The 26613-nt window shown below is 43.0% G+C and overlaps 2 protein-coding genes across 15 annotated transcripts in view; one reads left to right on the top strand and one right to left on the bottom strand.

The window, feature by feature from the left end:
* Positions 1–26613, bottom strand: part of ITPR1 (inositol 1,4,5-trisphosphate receptor type 1) — a 209969-nt gene that overhangs the window by 15110 nt on the left and 168246 nt on the right. For all 7 annotated transcript variants that reach the window (XM_081183918.1, XM_081183917.1, XM_081183920.1 and 4 more), the window contains 7 exons: positions 26074–26249; positions 25284–25448; positions 23283–23478; positions 19493–19597; positions 14854–14993; positions 13979–14144; positions 12166–12326 (listed from right to left, as the gene is read on the bottom strand). In XM_081183918.1, coding sequence (XP_081040044.1) covers positions 12166–12326; positions 13979–14144; positions 14854–14993; positions 19493–19597; positions 23283–23478; positions 25284–25448; positions 26074–26249 — 1109 coding nt within the window. The remainder of the gene's footprint in view (positions 1–12165; positions 12327–13978; positions 14145–14853; positions 14994–19492; positions 19598–23282; positions 23479–25283; positions 25449–26073; positions 26250–26613) is intronic.
* The window catches only part of LOC308581646 (uncharacterized protein), a 136120-nt gene that overhangs the window by 42323 nt on the left and 67184 nt on the right, over positions 1–26613 (top strand). For 3 of the 8 annotated variants that reach the window (XR_014005136.1, XR_014005137.1, XR_014005138.1), the window contains one exon: positions 7100–7250. The exons of 2 other annotated variants lie outside the window; for them this stretch is intronic. Coding sequence is in view for 2 of the 6 variants with exons in the window: in XM_081184366.1 (XP_081040492.1) it covers positions 12325–12362 (38 nt within the window). In the remaining 4 variants the exon portion in view is untranslated. Of the gene's footprint in view, positions 1–7099; positions 7257–12324; positions 12410–14036; positions 14374–26613 lie in introns of those variants that run through there. 3 more of the 8 variants (XM_081184366.1, XR_014005135.1, XM_081184361.1) reach the window with 3 other exon arrangements.

Raw genomic sequence — 26613 nt, 5'->3', positions numbered from 1 at the left:
AGGCCTTTGACCATTTTGGTTGCCCTCCTCTGGACACGTTCCAGTTTGTCAGTGTCCTTCTTGAATTGTGGTGCCCAGAACTGGACACAGTACTCCAGGTGTGGTCTGACCAGAGCAGAATACAGTGGCACTATTACTTCCCTTGATCTAGATGCTATACTCCTATTGATGCAGCCCAGAATTGCATTGGCTTTTTTAGCTGCCGCGTCACACTGTTGGCTCATGTCAAGTTTGTGGTCAACCAAGACTCCTAGATCCTTTTCACATGTACTGCTCTCAAGCCAGGTGTCACCCATCTTGTATTTGTGCCTCTCATTTTTTTTGCCCAAGTGCAATACTTTACATTTCTCCCTGTTAAAATTCATTTTGTTTGTTTTTGCCCAGTTCTCTAATCTGTCAAGGTCGTTTTGAAGTGTGATCCTGTCCTCTGGGGTGTTAGCCACCCCTCCCAGTTTGGTGTCATCTGCAAATTTGATCAGGATGCCCTTGAGTCCATCATCCAAGTCGTTGATAAAGATGTTAAATAAGACCGGGCCCAAGACAGAACCCTGTGGTACCCCACTAGTCACTCTTCTCCAGGATGAAGAGGAACCATTGATGAGCACCCTTTGGGTTCGGTCAGTCAGCCAGTTACAAATCCACTGAGTGGTAGCAGAGTCAAGACCGCATTTTACCAGCTTCTTTACAAGAATATCATGGGGCACCTTGTCAAATGCCTTACTGAAATCAAGGTAGGCTATATCCACTGAGTTCCCTTCATCTACCAGGCTTGTAATTCTGTCAAAAAATGAGATCAGGTTAGTCTGACATGACTTATTTTTCAGAAATCCATGCTGACTATTGGTGATCACAGCATTCCTTTCTAGGTGCTCACAGACTGTTTGCTTAATGATCTGCTCCAGAATCTTCCCTGCTATTGATGTCAGACTGACTGGGCGGTAATTATTTGGGTCCTCTCTTTTCCCCTTTTTGAAAATAGGGACAACATTTGCCCTCCTCCAGTCTGCCGGGACTTCGCCTGTTCTCCAGGATTTCTCGAAGATGACTGCCAGTGGTTCTGAGATCACATCTGCCAGTTCTTTTAATACTCTTGGATGCAGTTCATCTGGCCCTGGAGACTTGAATACATCTAAACTAGCCAAATATTCTTGTACTGTCTCCTTAGTTATTCTGGGCTGTGTTTCCTTTGCTGAATCATTTGCTCCAAATTCTTCAGGTCGGGCATTGTTTTCTTTATCGGAGAAGACTGAGGCAAAGAAGGCATTGAGGAGTTCAGCCCTTTCTGTGTCCCCTGTTTGCATTTCACCATCTTCTCCTCTGAGTGACCCCACTGTTTCTTTGTTCTTCCTTTTGCTACGAACATACCCATAAAAGCCTTTTTTGTTGCTTTTAACCTCTCTAGCAAGCCTGAGTTCATTCTGTGCTTTAGCTTTTCTGACTTTGTGTCTACACGTGCTGGCTATTTGTTTGAATTCCTCTTTGGTGGTTTCCCCCCTTTTCCATTTTTTGTACACATCCTTTTTTAATCTTAATTCAGTTAAAAGTTCTTTAGATAGCCACCCTGGCTTCTTTAGGCACCTTCCATGTTTCCGTCTCATTGGTATTGCCTGACGTTGTGCTTTTACTATCTCCCTCTTAACAAACTCCCAGCCATCATGAACTCCCTTTCCTTTTAGTATTGCTGTCCATGGGATCTCACCCAGCACTTCCCTAAGTTTTATGAAGTCGGCTTTCTTAAAGTCAAGAAATTGAGTCCTAGTATGCTTGGCTGCTCCTTTCCGCTGTATAGTAAACTTGAGAAGAGCATGATCACTCGCGCCTAATGATCCTTCCACTTCTACCCCACTAACCAGGTCATCAACATTGGTTAGGACCAGATCTAAAATGGCTGTTCCTCTTGTTGCTTCTCCCACTTTCTGGACAATGAAGTTGTCTGCAAGGCCAGTGAGGAATCTGTTTGACCTTATGCTCTTGGCTGAGTTTGACGTCCAACAAATATCCGGGTAATTGAAGTCCCCCATTACTACTATCTCCCTTCCTTTTGCATGCTTGGCCATCTGTTCCAGGAAGGCATCCTCTATGTCCTCCGTTTGGCTTGGGGGTCTATAGTAAACTCCCACAATGAGGTCTCTGTTATTCTTCTCTCCCTTAATTTTGACCCAAATGCTCTCACATTGGCTTTGAGGTTCTAAATCTTGGATCTCTTCACAGGTATACACATCCCTGACATATAACGCCACTCCTCCTCCTTTCTTGTCTGGTCTGTTTCTCTGAAATAGATTGTATCCCCCCATTATTACATTCCAATCGTGGGACTTATCCCACCAGGTTTCAGTGATGCCTATTATGTCATATTTAGTTTGCTGTACCAAGAGCTCAAGCTCATCTTGTTTATTTCCCATGCTTTGCGCATTAGTGTACAGACACTGAAGTCCATTAATCATTCCCCCGTGTCTCTTATTTAAGGATTTTTTCCTCCCACCACTAGGTCCGCGTGCTGTTTGCTCCATTTGGTCTATGACATTTGGATGATCATCTTCATTAATTGATAGACTCCTACCTTCAGGAGCACTGTCTCCCTCCCCCACATTAGTCAGTTTAAAGCCCTCCTGATGAGGTTTCTGAGATTTTTGGCAAAAACATTCCTCCCAACCGTTGTGAGGTGCAGCCCATCACTTGCCAGAAGTCCATCTTCAAGAAACTGCAGTCCGTGATCTAAGAATCCAAACCGTTCCTGTTTACACCATTTGCGAAGCCAGCTGTTCACTTCCACTATTTTCCCCTCTCTCCCTGGGCCACGTCGTTCAACTGGGAGGACAGACGAGATGACAATTTGTGCATTTAGTTGCTTCAATTTCCTGCCGAGAGCCTCGTAGTCTCTTTTGATCTTCTGGAGGCTATTGCTTGCAGTGTCATTGGTTCCCACATGAACCAAGAGGAAGGGGTATTTGTCAGTGGGTTTTATGATTCCTTGCAGTCGTTCAGTTACATCTTGGATCTTAGCCCCGGGGAGACAGCACACTTCCCGAGACATCTTGTCAGGCCCACAGATCACTGCTTCTGTTCCCCTCAGTAGGGAATCCCCTATCACCACTACACGCCTCCTCTTGGGTTTGGTCGGGGTTCTTCCGTGAGCTGTCCGTTCCAAGGTCGCCTGCACATTCCCTGAGGACTGACTTTGCTGCTCGTCTTCATATACCTGATCGACTGTAATGAGGGAGAGATCCTCAAATGGAGTCTGCTCTTCGTCTTCCATGCTAGGGGAGAGGACCTCAAAGCGATTGTGTATTTCTAAACAATCAGAGTGAACCCTGGGCCTCCTACTTCTTTGAGTCACGTTTCTCCATATATCTGGCTCCTGTGTTGATGAACTAGCCTCCTTCTCAGGGGAGTCCCCTGTCTCCTCCTTGGTGGGGACGGTGTGCTCTGTTGCTTCCAAGAAGAGCTCCAGCTCTCTAATTCTTTGGAGCGTAGCTACACGTTCCTCCAGTTGCTGGACTTTGTCTTTTAAAAGGGCAATCAACATGCAATTGCTGCAGGTGAAGCTGCCTGCAACCTTTGGCAAGATGGCAAACATTGCGCAGGAATCACAGGCGACTGCAGCTGTTCCCTCCCCTTCCATCTTGAGATCGTGTTGTTGGGGGTGGCTACAGAGGTCCTCCATCATAAAAAGCTTGAAGACAGGACAAATAACTTCGCCCACACAAAAAAAAACCTAGGTCTCCCCCAACAAACGTTTGAGACGAGCTCCCCTAAATCTAAAAGATGGATATAACTGCGCGCGCCGCTAGGCGCGCGCCGCTGCCCTACAAACTCTGAGAAGCTCCTCCCACAGCTAATCCCCTGCCTCAACAGAAACCCTGCCCCCTCTGACCTTTCGAAGACAATCTTCGAAGACAGTGGCTTATACTCCTGTAGGGCCTCGGGTCTCTCCATTTGTATTATTTGAGGTGCAACCACAACCTCCTCCATTATCTTCTGCACTTGCCCAATCAGTACAGGTTCCTGAGTTGGTCCCTGAATAGTTTCTGTATCAATATTCCCTGTTTGTCCACAGTTATTAACCACAACAGTCATCAAATCCATTTTCTCATTCATCAAATCCATCTTCTCATGCATCTGTTCCAGCAAGGCACTTGTCTTGCATAAAGCAAGCACCAAAACTTCCTCCCAGCTCATATTTAGTCAAGGTCAAAAAGGACTGGTCCCACGATCTTAATCTGACAGCTGTAGAGTCCTCAAGTAGACGCAGCAACAATTTAACAAGCTCCCTCTAGAGGAGACAATTTCTATTTGTATCCATTTTTTTTAAGGCAAGTCCAACAAAGGAAAAATACTTTCATTTTTCAGATATTTTGTTTCTTTAGAATGCAGAAGGCAACATTGGAATCAATTTATTTCTCTTCTTTAGCTATCTGTCAAAGTATTCCATTCACAGTCAATGAACCTCTCCAATAATTTCTGTCTCTGACACCCCGTTCCCAGGTTAGAGACGGTGGAAACTTATCTTTCTTCACTCCCTCTCCTGCAGGCGTTAAACAAAGCCCCCCCCCCTTTTCTCCTGCTTCCAAGGGGGTTTCAGTAATTATAAATGAAGGAAATTTTAACTTTTTTAACGACTTTCCAGACTTTAGCTTACAAGGTTTTTGCTTCAGTCTATGTACAAAAAGCGGGTCCCCACCTTCGCCGCGGCGAGAAGACCCAGTTTCCACGGAGCCAGTTCCTCCGGTCGGAGGAACTCCGCCATTCGCCGATAGCGCTAACCCGGAAGTCCCCGTGAACCTGAATTTCTGCACTCACAATCTCCTTCTGGACCTCAGCTTCTATGAATAAAAAATTTTAGTACTCTGTTTTGCAAAAAAATAATCTGCAAATGGCACAGAAACAAGAGACTTCCAGTATTCAAGAACTTGAGAGTTCTTAACTTACTACTCTGTCACAACTTCTAGTTGCTGCCCTACTTACAAAAATCCCTTTGCACTTGCTTCTTCATCCCACTATGACTGGAGTGATCATGCCCACAGGGGATGGTTCTGGGGCACGGCTTTCAGCTAGTCAGCACAAGCAAAGCTTGCCAGGGTTACCAGGATAATGTCTATGATTTTTCATTTCCTCACAGACATGGTGGCAGCTTGGGCTTGTACTGAATGGCAGATGGAAGGTCCCACACACCTGCTCTCTATGGGAATGTTCAGTTCAGGGAGGCTTAGAAAAGTTTGATCATTACCAAATTCTAGCAACTACTTCATACCCACATTTCAGAAAGCAGCAGATTTCCAGAGGGGACAGCCACATTAGTCTCTTGCAGTACAAACAGCAGTGTGAGCAACACATATTTATTTTGACATAAGCATTCATGGACTAAAGTAAAACAAATTTATTTATAATCCAAAGAATGGAATTCTATATACCACCCCCTGCATTTCGTTTGTCAATGAAATGCAACCTGTTTCTGAACACAGCACTCTGCATAGCACTCTGGGACCCAAACAATTTACAAGAATGGACAATTCCACACAAAATGTGAAACTTCAGTGTTGCCATGAATGGCAGCTTCTCTAACCTTGTCTCTCTGGACTAGGATCCTGAAATTGGCAGGAATGCCCCATCCTTCCTATAACAGAAACTCCCCTCTCATGCCAAGGGACAGGGTACCCTTCAGAGTGGGGCATGACAGATTACTACCGAATGGAGAAACCATCAGTCCCGCCCATGTACATGCACATATTTTGATCCCGGCCATTGAATTTCCTTCCTGTCTAGAAGTTACACACTTTTGTATAGATCATGCAGAGGCATCAAGCATATTAAGGGGTTCATGCACAGGGTTTCTGGCTAAATAAACAGATGGCAATAATAAAGGGGTTAAAATTGAGTCAACACACAGGACTTGGAGGGAGGCATACTGGATGAGAGCAACAAATGCACTTGAACATAACAGATAGCAATCCAGGTAAACAGAATAGATAACTCATAGATTAGCAAGAGAGTGAGGCAACTGAACACCTGCCCTGAAAGTTTACAGTGAGGCAGAGCCACAGTTATCAGTCTTAACGCTGGTGTGCTGCCTTTAAATCTAGCGCATTAGCTCACTTCAGTGTTCCACAATAAGCCACTCATTGGCGGAAATTGTTACTGTTCCTATTACAGCATGTAAAGGCTGCAATCCTTGTTCCACTAATCTTCATGACAACCACAGGAAGGTGGTAATTAATGTTCCCATTTGATGGTTAAAAATCAGCCATTAGTATGGCCAGCTTCAACCAAGGCAAAGCAACAAGTTTATTATATCTACTTTTTATCAGGCTGCAGGGCAGAGGGAGAGAAGAGAAGGAGTACAATTCCATCATCTCTGGAAAAACTGGCTGCTTTTGGTCCCCCCCCCCTGTAAACTTGGGATCCTAGCTAGTTGTTGTAAGAAGTGTAAGCTTAAGAATTAGTCCCTGAGCTTGCTTCCCTTGTCCTCCCTCCCTCTTCCTTCTTCTTTGTGTGTCAGATTGTAAGCCTAAGAACAGAGATTTGTCTTACTAACAATCTTTGCAAGACATGGTGGGAACTGGCAAAAATGCTTTAAATAAGTAAATGAATAAATACTTGGACCATGTGCACTCTCAGATTTGACACACAATTCTCTCTTTCAACTTCCAATAAGCTAAGCAGTGGCACAGCAGAAAAACTCTGAATAACTAGTTCAAGCATACGTCAAATGCAGTTTCCGACTTTACGTCTAGAGGACAGAACGTACTAGATATGAACAGGACAGACTTGTTTCTCCCTGCAGCAATGGCTGATGTGTGGCACACCCATTTTTTTTAGGCCATTTGTTTCAACCCTAGCATTATTTAGGCACATTTAATCCTGAGGCCTAATGATACCCAGCTTCCAGCAGCCTTGGCCCAGTACTAGTGGCACAACATAGTGTTGCATGCCACCCTGATTTTCAAATGGTGCAAGATCCCAGGGGTTCTAGGTTCTAACCCAGGGTTCGGTTTCCTTGGAATGTGGGACTTTAGGATATATGGTTTATTTACACATATATTCAATCTAAGATGGAGGGGCTCGCGCATTAACACCCTGGAATGTCTTGCTTCTCCCATAGTCACAGCTTTGTATTCCAGCAGAAATCAAGTGTGGCTCTCACTCTTTGGCTTCTGCCTGCTTCTAGCTCTGCTCTCTCACACATACTGGCTATTGTCCTTCTCAGTACCAGCCAGGTGAGGGAGGGGCTCACACACATTTGATGTTTAATTGTGTTTTTATATTTTGCTGGAACCACCCAGCCACCCAGAGCGGTGGAGGCAACCCGGTCAGATGGCAGGAATCATCATCATCATCATCATCCCTTGCACAGAGGAGCTTCCTTTGTTACACTAAGGACCATACTTCTAGTACTTCGGTGGCAACTATGACCCTTGCCCGGCTAATTCAACAATGGAATTCTCCATTAGATTTTAATCCTTGCTGGATCCAGAGGATTAGAAAGGACTCAAGCATTATACAAAGTGACCTGCCTCCCCCCAAAAAAACCCATCACAGCAATAGCTTTCCTTTGCTTCTGAAGTTATTTAAACATGTGATTATGTGAACTGGTTCTCTAGACATTTGGGTGGCGACAAAGCATCAATTAAACTGTACCCTGCCGTAATTTAAGTCACTCATTCTTCATTTGTATGGGTACACTGGTAGTTAGCTATCATTCTGGGTCGAATACATATCACACACATAGCAAAGAAAACATACAAATGAGGCCAATCCACTGAATTTCCCTTACCTAAACAACATCCATCAAAACCAACAAATTTCACTGTTGTGGAGCTTACTCAGGAGAAGAGTAAAGTGGATTCTGCTCATGATCAGCAGTTCAGCGACCTCAAGCTTAGGCCAAATATAGCATTAAACAGGATGGTTAGAATAACAGAATCATAGAGTTGGAAGTGAACCTGAGGGTCATCTAGTCTAGCCCCCTGCAATTCAGGAGTCTTAACTAAAGCATCCATGACAGATGGCCATCCAAAGAATACAATGAAATGGAATCTCTGTTCTGCTCACTGGCAAAAATATCCCAACTTCAACCTAAGCATTTAATTAACCTGTGCAGAGACCCAGGTCTCCCTTTAATCCAGCTAACTCAAACCAAAATTTCATGTTTCTGTGCTTCTCAGTTTCTTGGACTGTAGTACCACAAAAGGAAATATTACAAAAAAGGAGGTTTGTTTGAATTCTTTCTCTACTCAAATGCAATGATGATGCCAAGATTGCAAGAGCAGGTAATTCGAAACTATGGCTGCAGCTACCTACTGCACACAATAGAAATGTTATTGTGGTCTTCCCTAAAAGGCAGCGGACCACCTCTTGAGTTTTCTCTCTCTCTCAGAGCCAATTGTTCTGTTTTTGGTAGGGTGCAGCTAATAATCACAGCCGTGTGGGCAAGGCTCCATGCGGCTTAGAAAACAGTTTGATGCTCTTTCCCCATAAGTCTGGTAAATCACAAGGGAAAGAACCACGCCAGCACTCTACCTCCCCAGAATCTAGCAGAAGAGATAGCATGCAGACTTCTCTCCCAGTTTGACAGACTCATGTCATAAAGGCATTTGAACTTCCTTGCAACTTCACAGGGCCCTGGTCAAATGGCTCCATTTTGTAGCTACATTGTAAAACATTTGAACCAGGCCTCAAGAGTAACTTGGGCTAAATATGTATCAGTATCTGAAAGTAAAAGTGTCCCGTGCATCTCATTTCCTCACTTCTCCATAACTTCCACAAGTGGAGGTTTCACATTTCCTGCGGTTAGGCTTAAAACTGTCTCCACATTTAAAGCATTCACATCTTACTGCAGAGGGAGAAGTTCACATAGAAGCACAGGGAAGAGGAAATACTTGCAAGTCCCTGTTCTCTGAGCCCCTGTCTCTGAGCTTCTGAAGCGGCTCTCATTCTTAGAAGGAATCCCCGACAAGCTCTTTGCATTTTTAAATGTCTTCCGATATCTTAATTCCTATGGTGTATGCCACTGTTATGCTTTTCTAACTTCTTTCAGAGCATGTGTGTGTGTGTTTTGCTGCAATAGAGCATAAAACCGTACAATAAAAACCATATAAAAAGTTAACTTTGAGTTTACCAGTGTGGTTACAGCTGGCATAACCAGCAGGAACTGGTAAATAGTACTCTTGGCCAAGAGTCATTGGGACCTCTGGTGATGGATCAAGGAGTACCCCCAGGCTATGTATCTGCTCTATTATTTTGGGCAACTGGTGCACCATGTCACTTCTGTCCCTCTTACTGAGCCCTAGGCATGGAACTATGATGAAATTGGAAAAACAAAACATACATATATTCTCTCTCTCTCTCTGTCTGCCTCTCTCTCTGTCTCTCTTGAACACACGCCACTTAAGTCACCCTCAAGCCATGCTGTGCCATGGATGCTTGACTAGCAGAGTTCAACTGCTGGCTTTTCTTGTGCTCACATCCTAAGGAAAACTATAGCCCAAAACCTTTCCGCTATTATGTATGCGACTCCCATGATCAACATATTTTTTTTGGAACAAACTCCTGCAGGGTGCAAAAAAACAACAACACAAAAAAAAGTTACATAACCCATTTTAAAGTTCTGCTTCGTTCCTCGATTAAAACAGACATTTAGGCAAAAGCACAATGAGCCTTCTTCCAACAGTCTTTAAGGAAATAAGTTGTTTACGGTTATGATACTGCATCACAATGCTGAAAATGTGCTACAGCATATGTAAGTGACGAAGAACAGAAAATTCAGGAACATTGCGATTTGAACTAGATTTAATAACTGCATTTTGGAACAGACTGCCCATGCATCTTACAAGTGTGTGAAACTATAGCACTGGATTTTGGAAGATTCAGGACAGATAAAAGGGAGTACTTCTTCATGCAGCACATAATTAAACTATGGAACTTGCTCCCACAGGAGGCAATAATGGCCTCCGAACTTGGCTGGCTTTAAAAGAAGTCTGGACAAATTCACAGGGGAGAGGGCTATCAATGGCTACTAGCCATGATTACTTTGTCCTACCTCCACAGTCAGAGGCATAATGCCTCTGAACAGCAGTTGCTGGGAATCACAAGTGGGCAGAGTGCTGTTGCGCTCATGTTTAGTTTACAGGCTTCCCATGAGCATCTCTTCAGCCACTGAGAGAAAAGGATGCTGAATTATGAATGTGGCAGATTAGCAGCCAAACCTAACATGCATATTGCTGCTAGTTAGCCTGTGAAGGGGCAAAGTCTACAGTGCTGCCCTGATGACAGGCAGATCATCAGACCACAGAAATACAATTGGTAGAGAGGGCTCCGTGTGATGTCATCTCTCCTGGACAGGAATGAGCATACTGTACTTCCTGTTCATCTCTCTTCCTTTGACCAGTGTTGGATGAAGACATGCCTCTGCTTGCTCCAGCCTCAGGCATGCTTATAGGTGTTTTGCAGGTTAAAAAGTAAATACAAGTGTTTTGCCTGCATAGTTTTTTTTACTGCTACTCTTACTGTGAACCAATGCATGAGTATTTTTAAACTTAATTTACAAGTTCAATGCACTTTACAGGTCCAACACCCAAGATGCTCTTACAGAGATTTTGTCTGCAAATTCCTATGCTTTTCTCAGACATACATGATCACAAAGGTAACACCTTTTTAAGTCTAGGCACTTTGAAAGGAAGACACTATAGCTTTCCAGCAAAACATGGAATTAGAAAGGTTTTCCATATGCTATATTAGCATTCAGTCTGAACTACAAAATCCATTCCAACAGAATGCTGCATTTCCTTGGCCGCTGCTTTTTCTAGCATGCCGAGGAGTCATAAAATAACAGGCTGTTTACACAGAGGACTGCAACATGCTTCACTTCACCACTAATCCTCTTGTCAGGTGACTACTCACAAGATTTCTTTAAGCCCTTAGGAAGCACTCCAAAACCAGGACATTCAATGACCCTGAGATAATATAGGTTACCTAATAAGAGATTTTGACAACAGGATTTATATTCCCAACAAGTTAGCATATGTTGCACCTAAAAAGGGCAGTTCCATGCCTTTAAGAAACATGCAAAACCAGCATTTAATTGGATTTGCCTCATAGGAAGTTTCGATGCAGAAGCTATCGGGGGGGGGGGATGCAGCTCACTCTCCTGACCAGTCAATGTGCCAACCAGCAAATCAGACTATGAAGAGAGAATTTTTTTTCAGGACTTATTAATCTAGTATGACCAGGGGGGAAAAGGGGGGGTCCACTTTTTTTCTACAGAAAAGTGACTTAAAATAAAACCCTCATAAATCAACATGAAGTATATAGGATAGGAACACACAATAAATGTGTCCTGATTTAAAGTTTTCTCACTCATAAGACAATTGTGATGAAAAAAGGAGGAAACGCCTTTATATTATTATAAATTGTTTTCAAAGTAAAGTAAACTGTCTGCTAGGAGGCTGATCTCAAAACACAACGGCAAGACTTTGCTATTTTGCCCTGTTTATTTGGCTTCCTTGCATAAATATGTTAAAGGCTTAACAACTTTAGTTATGAAGATGCTAACACTGATTGCTGCAATGAACATTTGGGTCTCACCAAAGAATGCTTTGATTAATTTAATATTAAATCAGAAAGGAACCTAAAACGAATTCACCCCTCCTTTGCTTGCATATTATGGGGCTATTGTCATTACAGAACCCAATCTAATCCTAGTTTAAAAATTAGATGTATTTGACGATGACTCCATATTAATGAAAAAGTAAGAAACTGTATTAGTAAATTTCTCTTTTTTGGACTATTTTGCAATTAAGTAGTATATTAATGTTTCATCTTCACCACCACCACCTCTTCTGATGCATATTTTGGGATTGGAAAAAGCCAACGTACAGGCAGACAGAATGGCACACTACAGCCTCTGGATAGTGACTAGGGTGGTAGGCAAAAAAACCAGTCACCTGAAAAATAATTGGAGCATTTACAACCTTTTCATGCTTTCTGCATGTTTAACCAACAATGAAGGAAACAATACTAGACTTGTTTGATTGATTGGGATACTTTTGGTTCCCCCATCTTCTTTTCCTTAGGTCTCACTTAATGGTACAAACTGGATTTGCATTTAGTTAAATCAAAAGCAAAGAAGTCTGGAAAAGCCACAGTTTAGGAACAGCATGCCCAACTCACCTTTATCATTTCAGCCACGTAGCTTTCAGGCCCGGTATATTCCGTAGAATCCTTTACTTTGACCAAGACAATGAAGAACAAGTAGTGCCACATATTATGCTCCTCTTTAATATGCTCTTCAAAAGTGACAGTCTTATTATCAAACTTGTCTCTCTCCAGACCTAAAGGGGGACACACAGCCAAGTCACCTCCCTTAAGATTTTTACAGTGGGAAAATTATCACAATGAGATGAACACATTGATGGTAACAGGATTTCCCAAATTTGTCCACCTGTCCCTTCAGAACAAAGGCTTCCATTTACACTGGTCTGTCATTTGTTCATATGGGTGAGCGGGATGTGTTGGGGGAGGAAGGCAGTTTGGCCACAGCAGCCTGCAGTTCTGACCTCCCACTGTTGACATGTGGGTGCCTGGACCCTTATAACCTCCCCCTACAATTCAGTGCCAGAACCACAAGCAGCTGAAGCAACTAAAGTGGTGTTCCCACCTTAGATATCATAGATTGCAACCAGCAATAGAAACTTTTTCACTTGTGCAATGTGACTTCCTCTTCCCTCCGCATGTGCCTCTAAATCTGTTCTGGAAGGCTGGAGGAATTTCTTAAAATCTTAAACAAAACCTACTTCAGGGAAGAACAGTGAATTGGGTTTGTGACCTCACTGGTCCCCAGCCAATTAAGGCATCAGTGCTGCTCCTGCAACCAGGAACGATGTGTTGCCCCTGAGCTCAGCTGGAGGTAAAGTATTTATGTCTGCTCAAATTGCAGAAAGTGGGGCGCTACCACGGGTTCTCTGCTAAAATTATGTCTTGACACCCAACTGGAGCTTTTGGTTTCAGCCACACTGCGGGGGGGGGGGGGTGTTCTGCAGCTGTTGTATATGAAACTACTTTAGGTAGCACACTTTTTTCCGCTGCTTAAAAAACTCAAGGTATTCCATATATTGCGGGGGGAAATTGTATGGGCTTTATAGTACCCATATAAAATGCAGATGCTCAGCATGGTGCAGACCTAACACATTATAAAAACCACAGTCTTTTCTAAGCTTTGAAGAAGTTCAACTCTCTTTTTTTGAAAATGAAGTATCTCAACTCTGCATAAGTATCTGATGACTATTTATATGCCATTATTAACACTGAGTTTGTGAAAACACAATTACAGTGGTGCCTCGCAAGATGAAATTAATCCATTCCGCGAGTCTCTTCGTCTTGCGGTTTTTTCGTCTTGCGAAGCACGGCTATTAGCGGCTTAGCGGCTATTAGCGGCTTAGCGGCTATTAACAGCTTAGCGGCTTTAAGAAAAAGGAAACAAACTCGCAAGAACTCGCAAGACGTTTCGTCTTGTGAAGCAAGCCCATAGGGAAATTCATCTTGCGGAACGACTCAAAAAACGGAAAACTCTTTCGTCTTGTGCGTTTTTCGTCTTGCGAGGCATTCGTCTTGCAAGGTACCACTGTATTATCTGCCATTCAGGTGCACATTTTACAAATACACAAGTAAGCTTGTACCCACAAGCAATTCATTCATAAAATAGTTTTAAAAACATGTATGCAGACATAAAACAGGAACGGAAAGTCCCCTTACCAAATCAACATATTTTACAATATCAAATCAGTCATTCAGATTTACATGGAGATTCCTTCCTTCCATTCATTCATTCAAAAAGTAAGAAACATTCTACTAATTATACAAGTGATTACAAACATCATCATCAGGTAAATACTGAATCTGCTGTCGAAGCCATACATTACTATTACTGCATTTGACTCTGGGGCAGAACAGCTGCTAGTTTCATAGCACTGGGTTCAACACTTACCACAAATAAAGCATGTTGTTTTTAGTATTTCTTCTTTCTTTTGTTTCTCACTTCTTAGATCCGCAAAGGTATCAATAATAACACCAAAAATCAGATTGAGGACAATAATGATCACCATGAAGAAGAAGAGGAGGTCATAGATCACTCTTGCAGCAAAAAGGGGCTCCTAAAATAAAATAGTTTTAAGATGAACAAAATTGAAGCCTAAAAGGCTTTGGCGCAAAGAGCATGCTGCACAATGCAACATGAAAAGAAAAATGATATCAAGAGGGCGTAAACTTGTGACCACTGCATACATAGATGTGTGTTTGGGGGGAAGCCTTGCTATTTATTTGCAGGGGGTGGGAAGAATTTATTTTGTGTACCTGTGGCCTTATTAAAATTGTTAGTAACTACTGTAGTGCTAGCATTCCAATAACATTAGAAAAGTTTTTACAGTAGTTCTGATATTGCATGTATTAACTGCTGCATTTCATAGGAACCTCTTTGCGTGACCAAAAGATGCTTGTATGTCACATATAGTTTAAAAAAAAAAAATCACAACATTGTTGGGGAGTGCTTGCACAGAGCTTAATTATTACAGCAGTATTTTTCCACTTAAGAGTACTTTTAAAGTATAAGTCTCCAAGTACTCACATTCCCTTATTCTTGGCAGTACTAGAACCTGTTCATTTAGTAAAGGCAATTACACACACCTACACTTAAAGTCAAATAACCAAACTCCTTTGTACATGGCACACAACTAGACTTTTTTCCAATTGACGCAGCGACATATTTTCCCCCCATGGAAAAGTGTTCTAATCCCTTAATGGGCATCTAACCCTATTTGGTTCTCTCTTGCACTACATCCCCTTTCACATATAGTGGTAATTTACCTCCTTGGAAGGTTTCCTGAGGACATCTCCAACACCACCCCCACTCCGCAGGCCATGGCTAAGCACAGTAACGATGCACATCAGCAATGTCTCGCACGTATGTTCTTTATCCTCTTCCTCAGCTTCTTCAGAAAACAGCTCTGTTAAACAAAGCAAGTTAGGGTACCATTGTGAGACAAGGTTGGTTTGCAAAACTCTCATCTAGTACATTTTTATCTTTGCTTGAATTTGCACCACCACTTTGAAGATACTCATGAAGTCAAAGGAACAGACCTCCCTTTCTTTCGCCTCTTGAGATGCCACACCTTGGGTACAGAACGACACAAGTTGTGAGGGTGTAAAAAAATTGCACCCATTAGGAATATGGCAACAACACCCCCCATCAAATGATAAGGGCTCAGCCACCATGGACCGAGTTGTGGGGACTTTAAAAATACCTCCAGAACACGATAGGAGTGATATAGGTTATTTTTTAAGACATAGATGAATAGAAAATCCTAAAGCAAACTTAAATGAATCTTAATATGGTCCTTTACCAGTTCTAGAAACATTGAACATAGTAGCTAAAGCCAAACATGTGCACATGTGAACATACACAAAAGATACAAATCTCAATTTCTCGTTACTAATGCAGAGCTCTGAATCTCTCTGAACATAATTTTTAAGCTCACAAGAGTTACTTTGGAGCAGGACTATGGGTAGTTGTAGTCCCCCTACGATCTCCAGCTCCCTGGAAGAATGCCAAATGCTGTTTGCAGCTCTTTCCCACCTCTTTCTGGAATGGTCAGGGATGATGGGAGTTGTAGTTCAGCCACTGGTTAGCCACCTCGGAATGAAAGTCTACCCACATCTATCAGATGTGCAGGTAGAAATGGAAAATTATCTGTGCCTTTACATCTGCACTGCCCTTCTCTTCCTGGATGCAAAGGTACATGATGCAGCTGGGGACAGTTTTGCCTGTGGAATGCACCTAGGCAGCCAAGCTGCATATCTCAGACATTTCCAATGCTCCCAGGGTCGCAGGGTGAGCAAAGCACCTTGTGGGCTACTGTCACCAAATTCAACAAGGACGGAACAGAAAAAGGCACAACAGAGAAATTTTAAAAGGAGAGGATGAAAGATGGGGGTGCAGAGAATGCAATGACTGGCCAAGTTTAAAGCCATTTTTTTTTTTAGGAGATGCGATTAAGCCAGTGTATGCTCCTTGCAAGCAGAGAAGAGCTGTTTTCTTTACTAAGAGGGCTAAATAGAGCTGGTACTGGAGAAACAGAAACGTAGGAGTGTAGATCTGTGGTGGTACAGAAAGAAGAATGTGTATGTATCTGCTGGTGTGATCAAGCTATGGGGTACATACAATGGAGAGAGAGAGAACATTATGGACAGAAAACAGGAGATACAGAAGAGACCACGTGGTATGGGTTACAGAGAAGAAAGCAGCGTAATGGTGGTGGTTTAAAAAGCAGAGTCCAAGTTAAATTAAATTTCTTCTTCTTTTTCAAATAATGCAGCAATGTAGCAAAGAGAAAGTGACCATCGGAGTGATTCAACTTATGCACCACAATCATACAGAAAACGTTTCTGTTCTGTTTGGTTTATTTAAAAAAGTACGACATATCTCCTTTTCCCCCAAGGATAGAAGCAATCTACCAAGAATGACTACATCCTCGTCAGGTCTTCCGACACCACTTCCTCCTCCTCCAGCTCAAGGTGGCTGGGATGAATCATTCTGTGTTTCTTAATTTGTCTTAAGGAATGAACCAGGGTAGTCTTAAAAGGACTCACTGACCTTCAGAAGTTTGAGATCTTAAAGCACTTTGACTTCCTAAGATGCCAAAATTCCATCTGGACCTGATAGCATATATTATTCATTGCAGTAACAAACAAAAAAAGTTGCAGAAAATGATGGGGGAAATGGCACTACTTAAAAGTCAATCACCATAATAAATGTGACTGAACAATCAGCCGCTCCTGGATGCTTCCAGATGGGGGGTGATCCCTTGCCAACGAGCCACTCAGATCCCAATTTTTTCTGTGTGCAGTTGGCATAAGAACATAAGAAGAGACTCTTGGATCAGGCCAGTGACCCTTCTAGTCCAGCTTCCTTTTCCCGCAGTGGCCAATCAGATGCCTGCAGGAAGCCTGAAGCAGGTACCTGAGCCCTATAGCACTCTCGCCTCCTGCAGTTTCCAGCAACTGGTATTCAGAAGCCTATTGCTTCCAACTTTGGAGGGGGAAATATAGCCTTGTCCTCCACAAATCTGTCTAATTCTCTATTAAAGCCATCCAAGTTGGTAGCCATTTCTACCTCCTGTGCGAGTTTAGCTCTTTGCTGTGTGAAGAAGTACTTCCTTTTGTCCCAAACCCTCCAGCATTCAGCTTCATTGTGCAGATTCAATCTTATGCTTTTCAAAATGTATCTACAGGAAGCGCTTAAGAAAAAACACAACCAACTCATATTCCCATGTTTCACAATGGGGCCAGTGGAGGTTTGTGCCTTTTTCAGGGGCTGGACAACACCCACCTCCATTTGTTCGTTTGTTTTTGAAAAAATACATCATAATACAGAGGTCTTTCACCAGTCTGAAATTTAGCTGTATTATTAATAATCATTTATTAGTTGTTCACTATAAGAGAGTCTCTGAGTGAAAAATTAAGACCTGAAGCCAAAGCATAAAATAAAGAACTGCATACAGTAGACCATTAAAGGTAAAGGTACCCTTGACCATTAGGTCTAGTCGTGGACGACTCTGAGGTTGCAGCGCTCATCTCGTTTTATTGGCCGAGAGAGCCGGCGTACAGCTTCCGGGTCATGTGGCCAGCATGACTAAGTCGCTTCTGGCGAACCAGAGCAGCACACGGAAACGCCATTTACCTTCCCGCTGGAGCGGAACCTATTTATCTACTTGCACTTTGACGTGCTTTCAAACTGCTAGGTTGGCAGGAGCCGGGACAGAGCAATGGGAGCTCACCCCATCGCGGGGATTTGAACTGCCGACCTTCTGATCAGCAAGCCCTAGGCTCTGTGGTTTAGACCACAGCACCACCCGCGTCCCACAATAGACCATTACAGTGAACCATAAAAGCAGACCCAGACAAACAAACAGCAAAACTTTAGCAGCAGAAACCAGTTGCAGCGGAATATACTGAAATGCTGATAAAGAGGTCTTGTGCTGCAGAGTAAACTGAAACTCTTATAAAGAGATCTTGTACAAGACCTTTGTATTAAAAATAAATTTAAAAACTCCTGGTGCATGTACAGTGTTTACAGTCTCCAAGGTAATCTCTCACATAGGTTGAGAACAGCTCTTCTGAGCTGGATTGTTGATGTTCTAATGTGCCTTCTGCATACAGCAATTGGTGGAAATAGCTACTTTCACTCTCTCGAGTTGTTAAAGCATTTTTTGTTTGCAGACTGGTTAAAGGATAAAGTTTATTTGATAAGGTATTTGATTCCCCTAACAAAACACAATGGTTCTAAGAAATTTTAGTTTTGTGTATACACTGCTATTTTGGATTGCGGGCAGGCTAGCGGCTGCAGGGTTGAGCCCTCTTTTGATGAAATACATAAATTAAAAAAATGGTCATATTGTTTGGGACACTGGAGACAAAATAGCAAGGTTGTCCTCAGGTGAGAAACAAATGGAAGTAGAAGCGTGGCAATAGAGAACAGCCACAGAAACGTTACCACGTACAACAAACCACCAACCCGAAAAAAGTAGAGGAAGCACTAACAAACTTCCACACCAGTGGCAACTACAGATGCATAATAGATTATTATTATTATTTGCTCATTGGGTTTTCCTCAGTGAGAGGAAATCCAGATTATATGTGCAATAAAAAGAAGAAATAAGAAAAGATGGGCTGGCATTTAATTAAGACCAATGGGGCACAAAACTTGTGTGCATGAGCAGCACTGATTCTGCAATAAACTTCCTGCTGGGGGGAAAAACCACACCTCTTTGTGGAAATTGAATTTTGGGGAGAAAATGATTTTGGGTGGGCAGGCAAGGGTTCTGAAAGGCAAATTTATCTGCAAGGAGAGAAAAGGATTTGAAGCATAAGTAATGGTAACTAGATGCTGTTGCTCCATAAGAATACACAAAGATCTCTGCTAGATCAGGCCTGGCTCAGGATTCTGTTTCCAGCTGCAGGCCATGAACCTCTCTGGAGGCTTGCAAGAAGGGCACAAGGGCAACAGCGTACACTGCATCTGAACACTGCATTCCTTTTAGATGCAATAGCTGGTAAAAGCAGCTTCCATGGGGCTGAGCTTTGAGCATGTGGATCCCAAGGAAAAGGTTGGGTGGGAGTGGATTGTACCTCTTAAGTTTTCACTAGTTCATGTAAACATTGTATGATGCCGATTTGCTGCCTCTAACAATGGCAATGAATACCAGAGCACTGCTTCTCAGCCTTTTGGCTAAGACCAAGCATGGGTTACCAGAGCACCAGCAACAACCAACATTGTTATGTGGGTCCAATGCTCTATGCCAGCTTGGGATTCTAGCACAGCATCACATGTTGTCATCTCAGTATGTGGTAGGACTAACATGCAAAGGAAGTTGGCGTGTGTAGGTTCCATATGACATAGAAATCATGCATTGAGAGCTGCATTTAAAAACTGGTACCCGATACTTACCTGCCGAAGGAACAACAGAAGAGCAGTTTTCCCCACTCTCTATTCTGCATACGTTAGAATACAGGAACTCTGCGGTCATTGCCTCACCAGCTTCAGTATGCTGATCTGAATGTGTGCAAATTAAGACACCAAGGATGTAGCTTTAAAAACAATACACCAAAGTTCTTACACAACTATTAGAATGCACGGTTACCACTTGTTTTTTTAAAAATAATTATTGTGAATTTTAAAATGTCTGTGTTGCCGTTTAGACTCTCAAGAGGACTTGAAACAAATAAAAATGTATAAAATTTATAGGCAAAGGAAAATGCATACTGTACAAGTTTTGCCAGCTTTCTTTATAAGCTCACCAGGGTTTAACATTCAAAACCATTGATACTTTATATTGAATTAAATGTAAAAAAAAAACACCCCACCAAAACTCAATTGTTCCTGTTTACTTCATTCACAATGATACAATTACTCCATATCCTTGCTTAAAAATCTGAACAACAGCTCGTAGTCATCATATATGTTGCATTTCCAAAACAGACATGGCTTTGTGACACTTCTAAGGTAGCATGTATGGAGCAGGGAAAATATTTCATTTGAATCTGTTTGAGAGATGGGGGGGGGGGGCGTGTGTGTTAGTGGGTTTGCCCAGTATGGGCTATATCCCAGATCTCATTCAAGTAAAAAAAAATTCTCTGAGCCAAAGTTAACACAGTTTTTTCTTGACTTCTTTCATATGGCAGTCAGAACTGGGCCCAATTCTGTGGCAAAAAGGGACTTGAACTCTAGCCATCTTCACCTAAGGATAGCTAAAACGTGATCATGACAACATTTCTCTAATTCATTCCACCTGATGAATGGCTGTGGCTGAAAGTGTTGTTATGCCAGCCCTGTAAAACCTTTCCAGTACTGCTATCCTTATTTGTGAGTGGGGGATTACCAGCCTAATCTGGATGTTCCTACCTAGTCCCCTGATATTGGTTATGTTTAGGGAAATACAGCCCGGGCGGAAGGGGGGGGGGGAGGCTGCTGCAAAGTTGATTGTAGCAGCAGTGCTAGGCAGACGGGGTGAAAGGGGAAAGAAAAGGACTTGGGGTGGGGGATTCTGCTTGCAAAGACAGCTTAAAGAGAAACTGTCAAGCCACCCTCTTCCAGTGCCCCTGCTGCAATGACCTACACAGCCCCTCCCCTTATTTCCCTAAAACAAATAAACAAACCCTGAACAGGGCTATAGCTAGGGGGTGGTGAGGTGGGCCCCCGCCAGGGGCGCAGGCAAGGGTGTGTGTGTGTGCAAAATCAGTTGCTGAGACCCTCTGCCAGGTGCCCTGTCCAGCCAGCATTCCCTGCCCACAGCCCAGGCAGAGCGGTGAAGAGGGCGTGCTGGGCGGCGCCAGCTCTGGGCTGCCCCCCTCGCCCCTTGGCCCTCCTGGTAGCTGGCCTGGTGGGGCAGCCCTGAGTGCCTCATTCTGTTTGGCCATCTGGCTCTGCCTCTCCCAGACCTTGCTCAGGGTCGGGGCTGGGAAGGTCCACCAGCCTCAGCCCCTGACACTGCCTGGCCCACCTCACTGCCTGTGCCCCTGCCTCTCCAGATGCCAAGCCTGCTCCGGAGTCATGTCACTTCTCTCTCCTTTCACACACCCTCCCTCAAGGGTGCCAACTTGAATAAAATATAGGGGGGGGGGGAGGTAAGCACCACCCTGTATAATTGACCACAAGATGGAGTGAATGCACACTGTTTGAATAGGAATGCCAATTAACTGGGGGGGACTCCTCAAATATTTTAGGGTGTGTGTGAAGGAACCCTGGCCCCAAGAAGTTGGCTCCTATGCCCTTCTCCCTATTAAAGTGGAGTGCTCCGCATGTACAGTGGTACCTCGGGTTACATACGCTTCACATTACATACGCTTCAGGTTACAGACTCCGCTAACCCAGAAATAGTACCTCAGGTTAAGAACTTTGCTTCAGGATGAGAACAGAAATCGTGCTCCAGCATCGCGGCGGCAGCAGGAGGCCCCATTAGCTAAAGTGGTGCTTCAGGTTAAGAACAGTTTCAGGTTAAGAACGGACCTTCGGAATGAATTAAGTACGTAACCAGAGGTACCACTGTATACCATCATTTAGGTCAGCCTTCCCCATCTTGGTGTCCTCCTTCAATCAGAATTCATTACAAGGTGAAATGTGTTAGGAATTGAATGGGGGAGGCTTGGAGGAGAGGCAGAAAGAAGAGCTAATTTGTCCGTGGCTAGGGGGCGCAATCTGGACAGTTCTTACAGGGGCACAAGATCACCTAGCTATGGCTCTGACCCTGAAACAACCTAGTGCCGCCTGAGCCCCACAGTTGTTAAACAGAATGCAGCTGTAGGAGTTATTAGCTACCACCATCCTTCCTCATCTGATCTATTTGCTTCGATTTCTAGCCAAAATACCCTTCCCACATTTGCACCACACAACAGGTCCCAGCAAGTCAGTTTGGTTCAATTTGCTCCCTTCTTTAAACTCCCTCCCAACCCAACCAGCGCTTAACTGCCTTCACACTCCATTGGCCAGCATGCAGGCATATACTGTATTTTTCCATCTATAAGACGCCCCCATGTCTAAGACTCCCCCTATTTTTGGGACCCAGGTTTAAGAAAATAGGGGGAGATGTATCCGTGTATAAGATGCCCCCTAATTTTTGACATTTTTTTGGGGGGGGACCTAGTCTTATACACAGAAAAATACGGTACTTATTACACTTTTGCCAGAGCAAAAGTTAACATTCCCCTCCCCTTTTCTTTTGCTCCAGACCAAGTTAACCTTTAAGCTGCACAGCGAGTCACTCTAGACTTTTCCTGGGACTCTGCTGACAATCTGCTTTATTTTGGCTACAGAAAGTTAGAGGTGCAACAGAGGCAAATTGTATGCATGCTTCTCTGCCCTACCCGTGCCTGGAAAAGCAACTGCAGGTGTTTGGGCATGTGGAGAGTTTCTAGAGGCATATGAGATGCCTAAATAGGGTTAAGTTGAATTACCATTGATCAAAAATAGGGTTCCACTTGCATGCCTAGCTCTTCTCTGCTATTCTCCCCAATTTGCATCTCCATACTCTTTGCATTTAAATTTTCCTGGACCAGAATTCCCCAATCTGGTGCACTCCAGATATCCCTGGAGTCTGATGCCCAGTGCTTTTTTCTAGAAAAAGAGGTGCCGGTACTGTGTACCCTTGAACACCCCCCTGAAAAAAGCACTGCTGATACCTTTCAGCCCCTGGCAGTATGGCCAATGGTTAGGGAGAACATGAGCTGCAACCAAGCAACATCTGAAGAGCAATGGGCTGCGTAAAGCTATCCTAGGCATCCCCAAAAAACTTTTCTTTTTTTTCTTTTTGCCAAAAATGTACAAAAAGGAAATTATGTAAGACGCTTATATGATCTTTTAAAAATCACAAGTATGTCTAGAACACATAACATGATTACATTTGGTCCTCTGCTGGGTCACTATGGGCTATTTTGGAACACACGCACATAGTTTTGATCACAAAGTACTAGATAATCCCTACTAATGTGTGCTACAGGGCAAAAAACATCCACATTATTCTCCAAAGGAGCTATTGATGCAGTCATGTTTTATTTTCAGCCTCATTATCTATGCTTTCAAAGTACCGAGACCTAAATTTTTGGCAGAATGTTCTCTAAGGAAATCTGATTTTAGCAGGCAGTCATCTGCGGAGAGAGCACAGGATAAACCCCCTTGGTGCATTTGCATGGATAGAAAACTTTGGGGGGCAGGGGGAGAGGTTTAAGATGATTCTGGTACGAACCTGGCGACAACGTCTCATTAGGGAGCTTATCTACTTCCAAGATAAAGTCATCCTTGAAGAACAGGTAGCCCACTATCGAGAACAGGTAAACCAAGATAAGAGCAAGAACAGCAGTCAGGATGATGGAGCGTCCATTGCGAGTGACACTTTTAATGACATTCAACAAAGTCTCTTCTCTGTACACCAAGTCAAAAAGCTGGAAAAAGGGCAGTTCAGAATGTTTAATCAGTTCACTTTTGACTACAGAGAGCACCACGATACCTAGTAACCTACATGAACGGTGCAATATTTTGACGTACATGCTTTTCATGGTAATAAATTTTTGGAGGCCACAGTTTAGAATCACTTTCTAAAACAACTCTAACAAAAATTTAAAAAAATGAAACGAAAACAGCAACATTATTAAACCAAGAACATGGAAAGCCATAGTAAAGGGGTGTATTGAGGGCCAGAGTTTTTCTTTCAAAATCCCCTCAAAAGTTATAAACATAGCTGGCTTTCTTGTTCCAGAACCTTGCTGAACTTAGCTGCTTTCTAGCTCATAAATTACAAGATATGCCAAGTCACCAATAGTGTCATAGTGATCACATCACTGCATCCTTCAGGTTTTTCTCCACTGCCTGTTTGCTCCGTATACATACCATTGGGCTGCAATATAATCAAAGACTGAAATTGGACATGGAAATTCCCATATGAGTAGTTAATGTATCAGTGAAAAGCCACAATGCAGCCTGATGGAAAATTTGCTGCCTCTTGGACTGCAGTAACACCAGAAGACAGTGAGCCTGAGTCAAAGGAAGTTAGTCACCCTGAAGTCCATTGACAGAACTATACGTTACCTTGTAAACAGCATGTCCCCAAATCTCAATTTGCTCAGGTAACAGAACTCAGAGGTGCATGGATCATAATTAAGGGTCACTTCAAAAGTTTTCCAACAATATCCCCCACTTTCAAGTGAGGAGAGATTTGAGGTGAAAGAGGCCTGTTTCAATCATGCTCACTCTCCCCCTCCCCAGGTTTTGTGGCAGTGGCAATATCCCTACGTAACTAACTGCCTACTCTTCCCCACCCACCTGGGAATGATGGTTTGTTATCACATGACATCATTCCAAAGGGAATTAGGGTGTTTTTTTAAATTTTAAGAAAAGGTGTCTGTGTTATTTAAACCCAGCAATGCTACTTGTAATGATGAAACGGCGTAGTTCACAGGAGCAGGTGTTGGTGGTAAAATGTCTTCTTCCTGTCACCAGAAGAGCTACTGCAAGCATTCTATTTTGATCTCTTTGTCACCCCCTCTTGAAAATTGCCAAAAATGCCTGCCATATTTGCACCCCACAATTGGGGTGGCAAAAATGGTTGGGGGTGGTGGTTTCAGGCCCTTGGCACATCTGTAGTAGAGGTGAACAGGATGTGAGAAGAAAACTAGATGGGTCACTGGCCTGATTCAGTAGGCTCTTTTTACATTCTTAATAGGTGTTCTCAGTGTTTTGTAGTGATGTCATTTGAAGTTTGCAATATAAATTGGCCAACTCATAACTTTAGGCTGCTTTATGAATTGAGCAGCAATTCGCCCATAAATTCTACTCTGGCTTAGAATAAAAATGAGGTTCCGTGCATGCAGCTCAAGGACATAAAAGCGAGCTGCTTTGTAGTCACATGTAAAAGATTTATTTCACATTGAACTGCCTTTGCTTATGTAAACACTTGTTAACTGCTGTGAAGTACATGACCAGATCACATGGCTGAATATCTTTGCTGTTTTGGTAACTGTCAATGATTTCTTGAAAATATTGTATGTCTAACCTAAAACCTTCTCTTGTCCCTTAGCGTATTTGTTTGGAAAGTGGAGGGGCAGTTGAATTTCTGAGCTGCTTTCTGCCATGGCTGGTGCTGGGAATCATCTGTAAGTCAGCTTAAACCCATTTAGCATCATTCAGGTCACTAATATCTACAGTCATCAAGTACAGTAAAAAATATAAATTGTTGGGATTAAACGCTTACCAGCAAGCTGTAGAAAAATTCATGAACGAAAAGCCCCATTGCGCAAATAAGAAGATATAGTAGATGATAAAGGAACTCCACATCCAAGATCATGGCTTTGTATCCGCGAGTGAATGTTCCACAGTTACCAACAAAACTCATCAGAAATATTATTTTGTTACAAACCTGTGGAGCACAGGACAGAAGATGAATGCCTGGAGAACATTTGTTCTTGAACATATTTTAGAAAACACAACACACCAGTTCCAGCATTCTTCTTTTAAACTGGGGTAGCTAACCGGTGACTCTCCAGACCTTACGGAACCACAGTTCCCATCATCCACAGTGAGTGGGTTAGGGATGATTGGGAGCAACAACTGGAGGGCTGTAGGTTAGCCACAATTGATTGAAACCCTGGGGGGGGGGGTTGTTGTTAATGATTAATGATTTATGGCAGAACAATGAATTTTTAACATACAAGCATGTATGCAAAGCTACAGGGAACCAGGCAGAGGGCCTTTTCAGTAGTGGTGCCCGCCCTGTGGAACGCCCTCCCATCAGATGTCAAAACGATAAACAACTACCTGACATTCAGAAGACATCTTAAGGCAGCCCTGTTCAGGGAAGTTTTTAATGTATGATATTTTAGTGTTTTTTGGTTTCTATGGAAGCCGCCCAGAGTGGCTGGGGAAACCCAGCCAGATGGGCGGGGTACAAATAATAAATTATTATTATTATTGTTATTATTATTAGAGAATATTTCATGGTGCAGGGCAAGAAAATTTCAGAGAGACTTCTATCTGATACTTACATTGAAAGCCCCCAGAAGAAATAATGTTGGCTGCAAGCCTACAGAAAATATTAGCCGCAGTATTGTGGAAGCTATTAAGGCTCTAATGCCGTGGGGTTTAGGTAAGGCAACAACTATGGCAAATGATATCAGCATGGCTGTCCAAAGTAAGCCTGACAAGTGGGGCTCCAACGTACCTGAGGAGAGGAAGACACCCAAAGACAGTTCATTGTTTATTCAGTTTAAAATTTATCCTGCTTGCTCCACAAAGCCCCCTGGGCTGCTAAGAACAATATCTCAAACAATATCAGTTTGAAATATGCCAACAAACAGCATCTATAACTTACAGACTGACTGGCATAGGCAACAAAGCAAGGCATTAAAAAAAACCTAAGCAGTAGATTATAGTAAACATGCACCAGCCTTCCCCACAGCCTCCAGACAAACCTTCTAGGGATGGGGGAATTTAACTGCCCTGGTTTGGCAGCATCCCTCCTCACCTGACACAAAATTTTCAAAACTACCCTTGGAAGTGCCATATTCTGATATACACATTTAGTA

Source organism: Podarcis bocagei (genome assembly GCF_964188305.1).
Source record: "Podarcis bocagei genome assembly, chromosome: 2".
Taxonomy (NCBI): Eukaryota; Metazoa; Chordata; class Lepidosauria; order Squamata; family Lacertidae; genus Podarcis; species Podarcis bocagei.
This window is presented reverse-complemented; position numbering and strand designations above follow the sequence as displayed.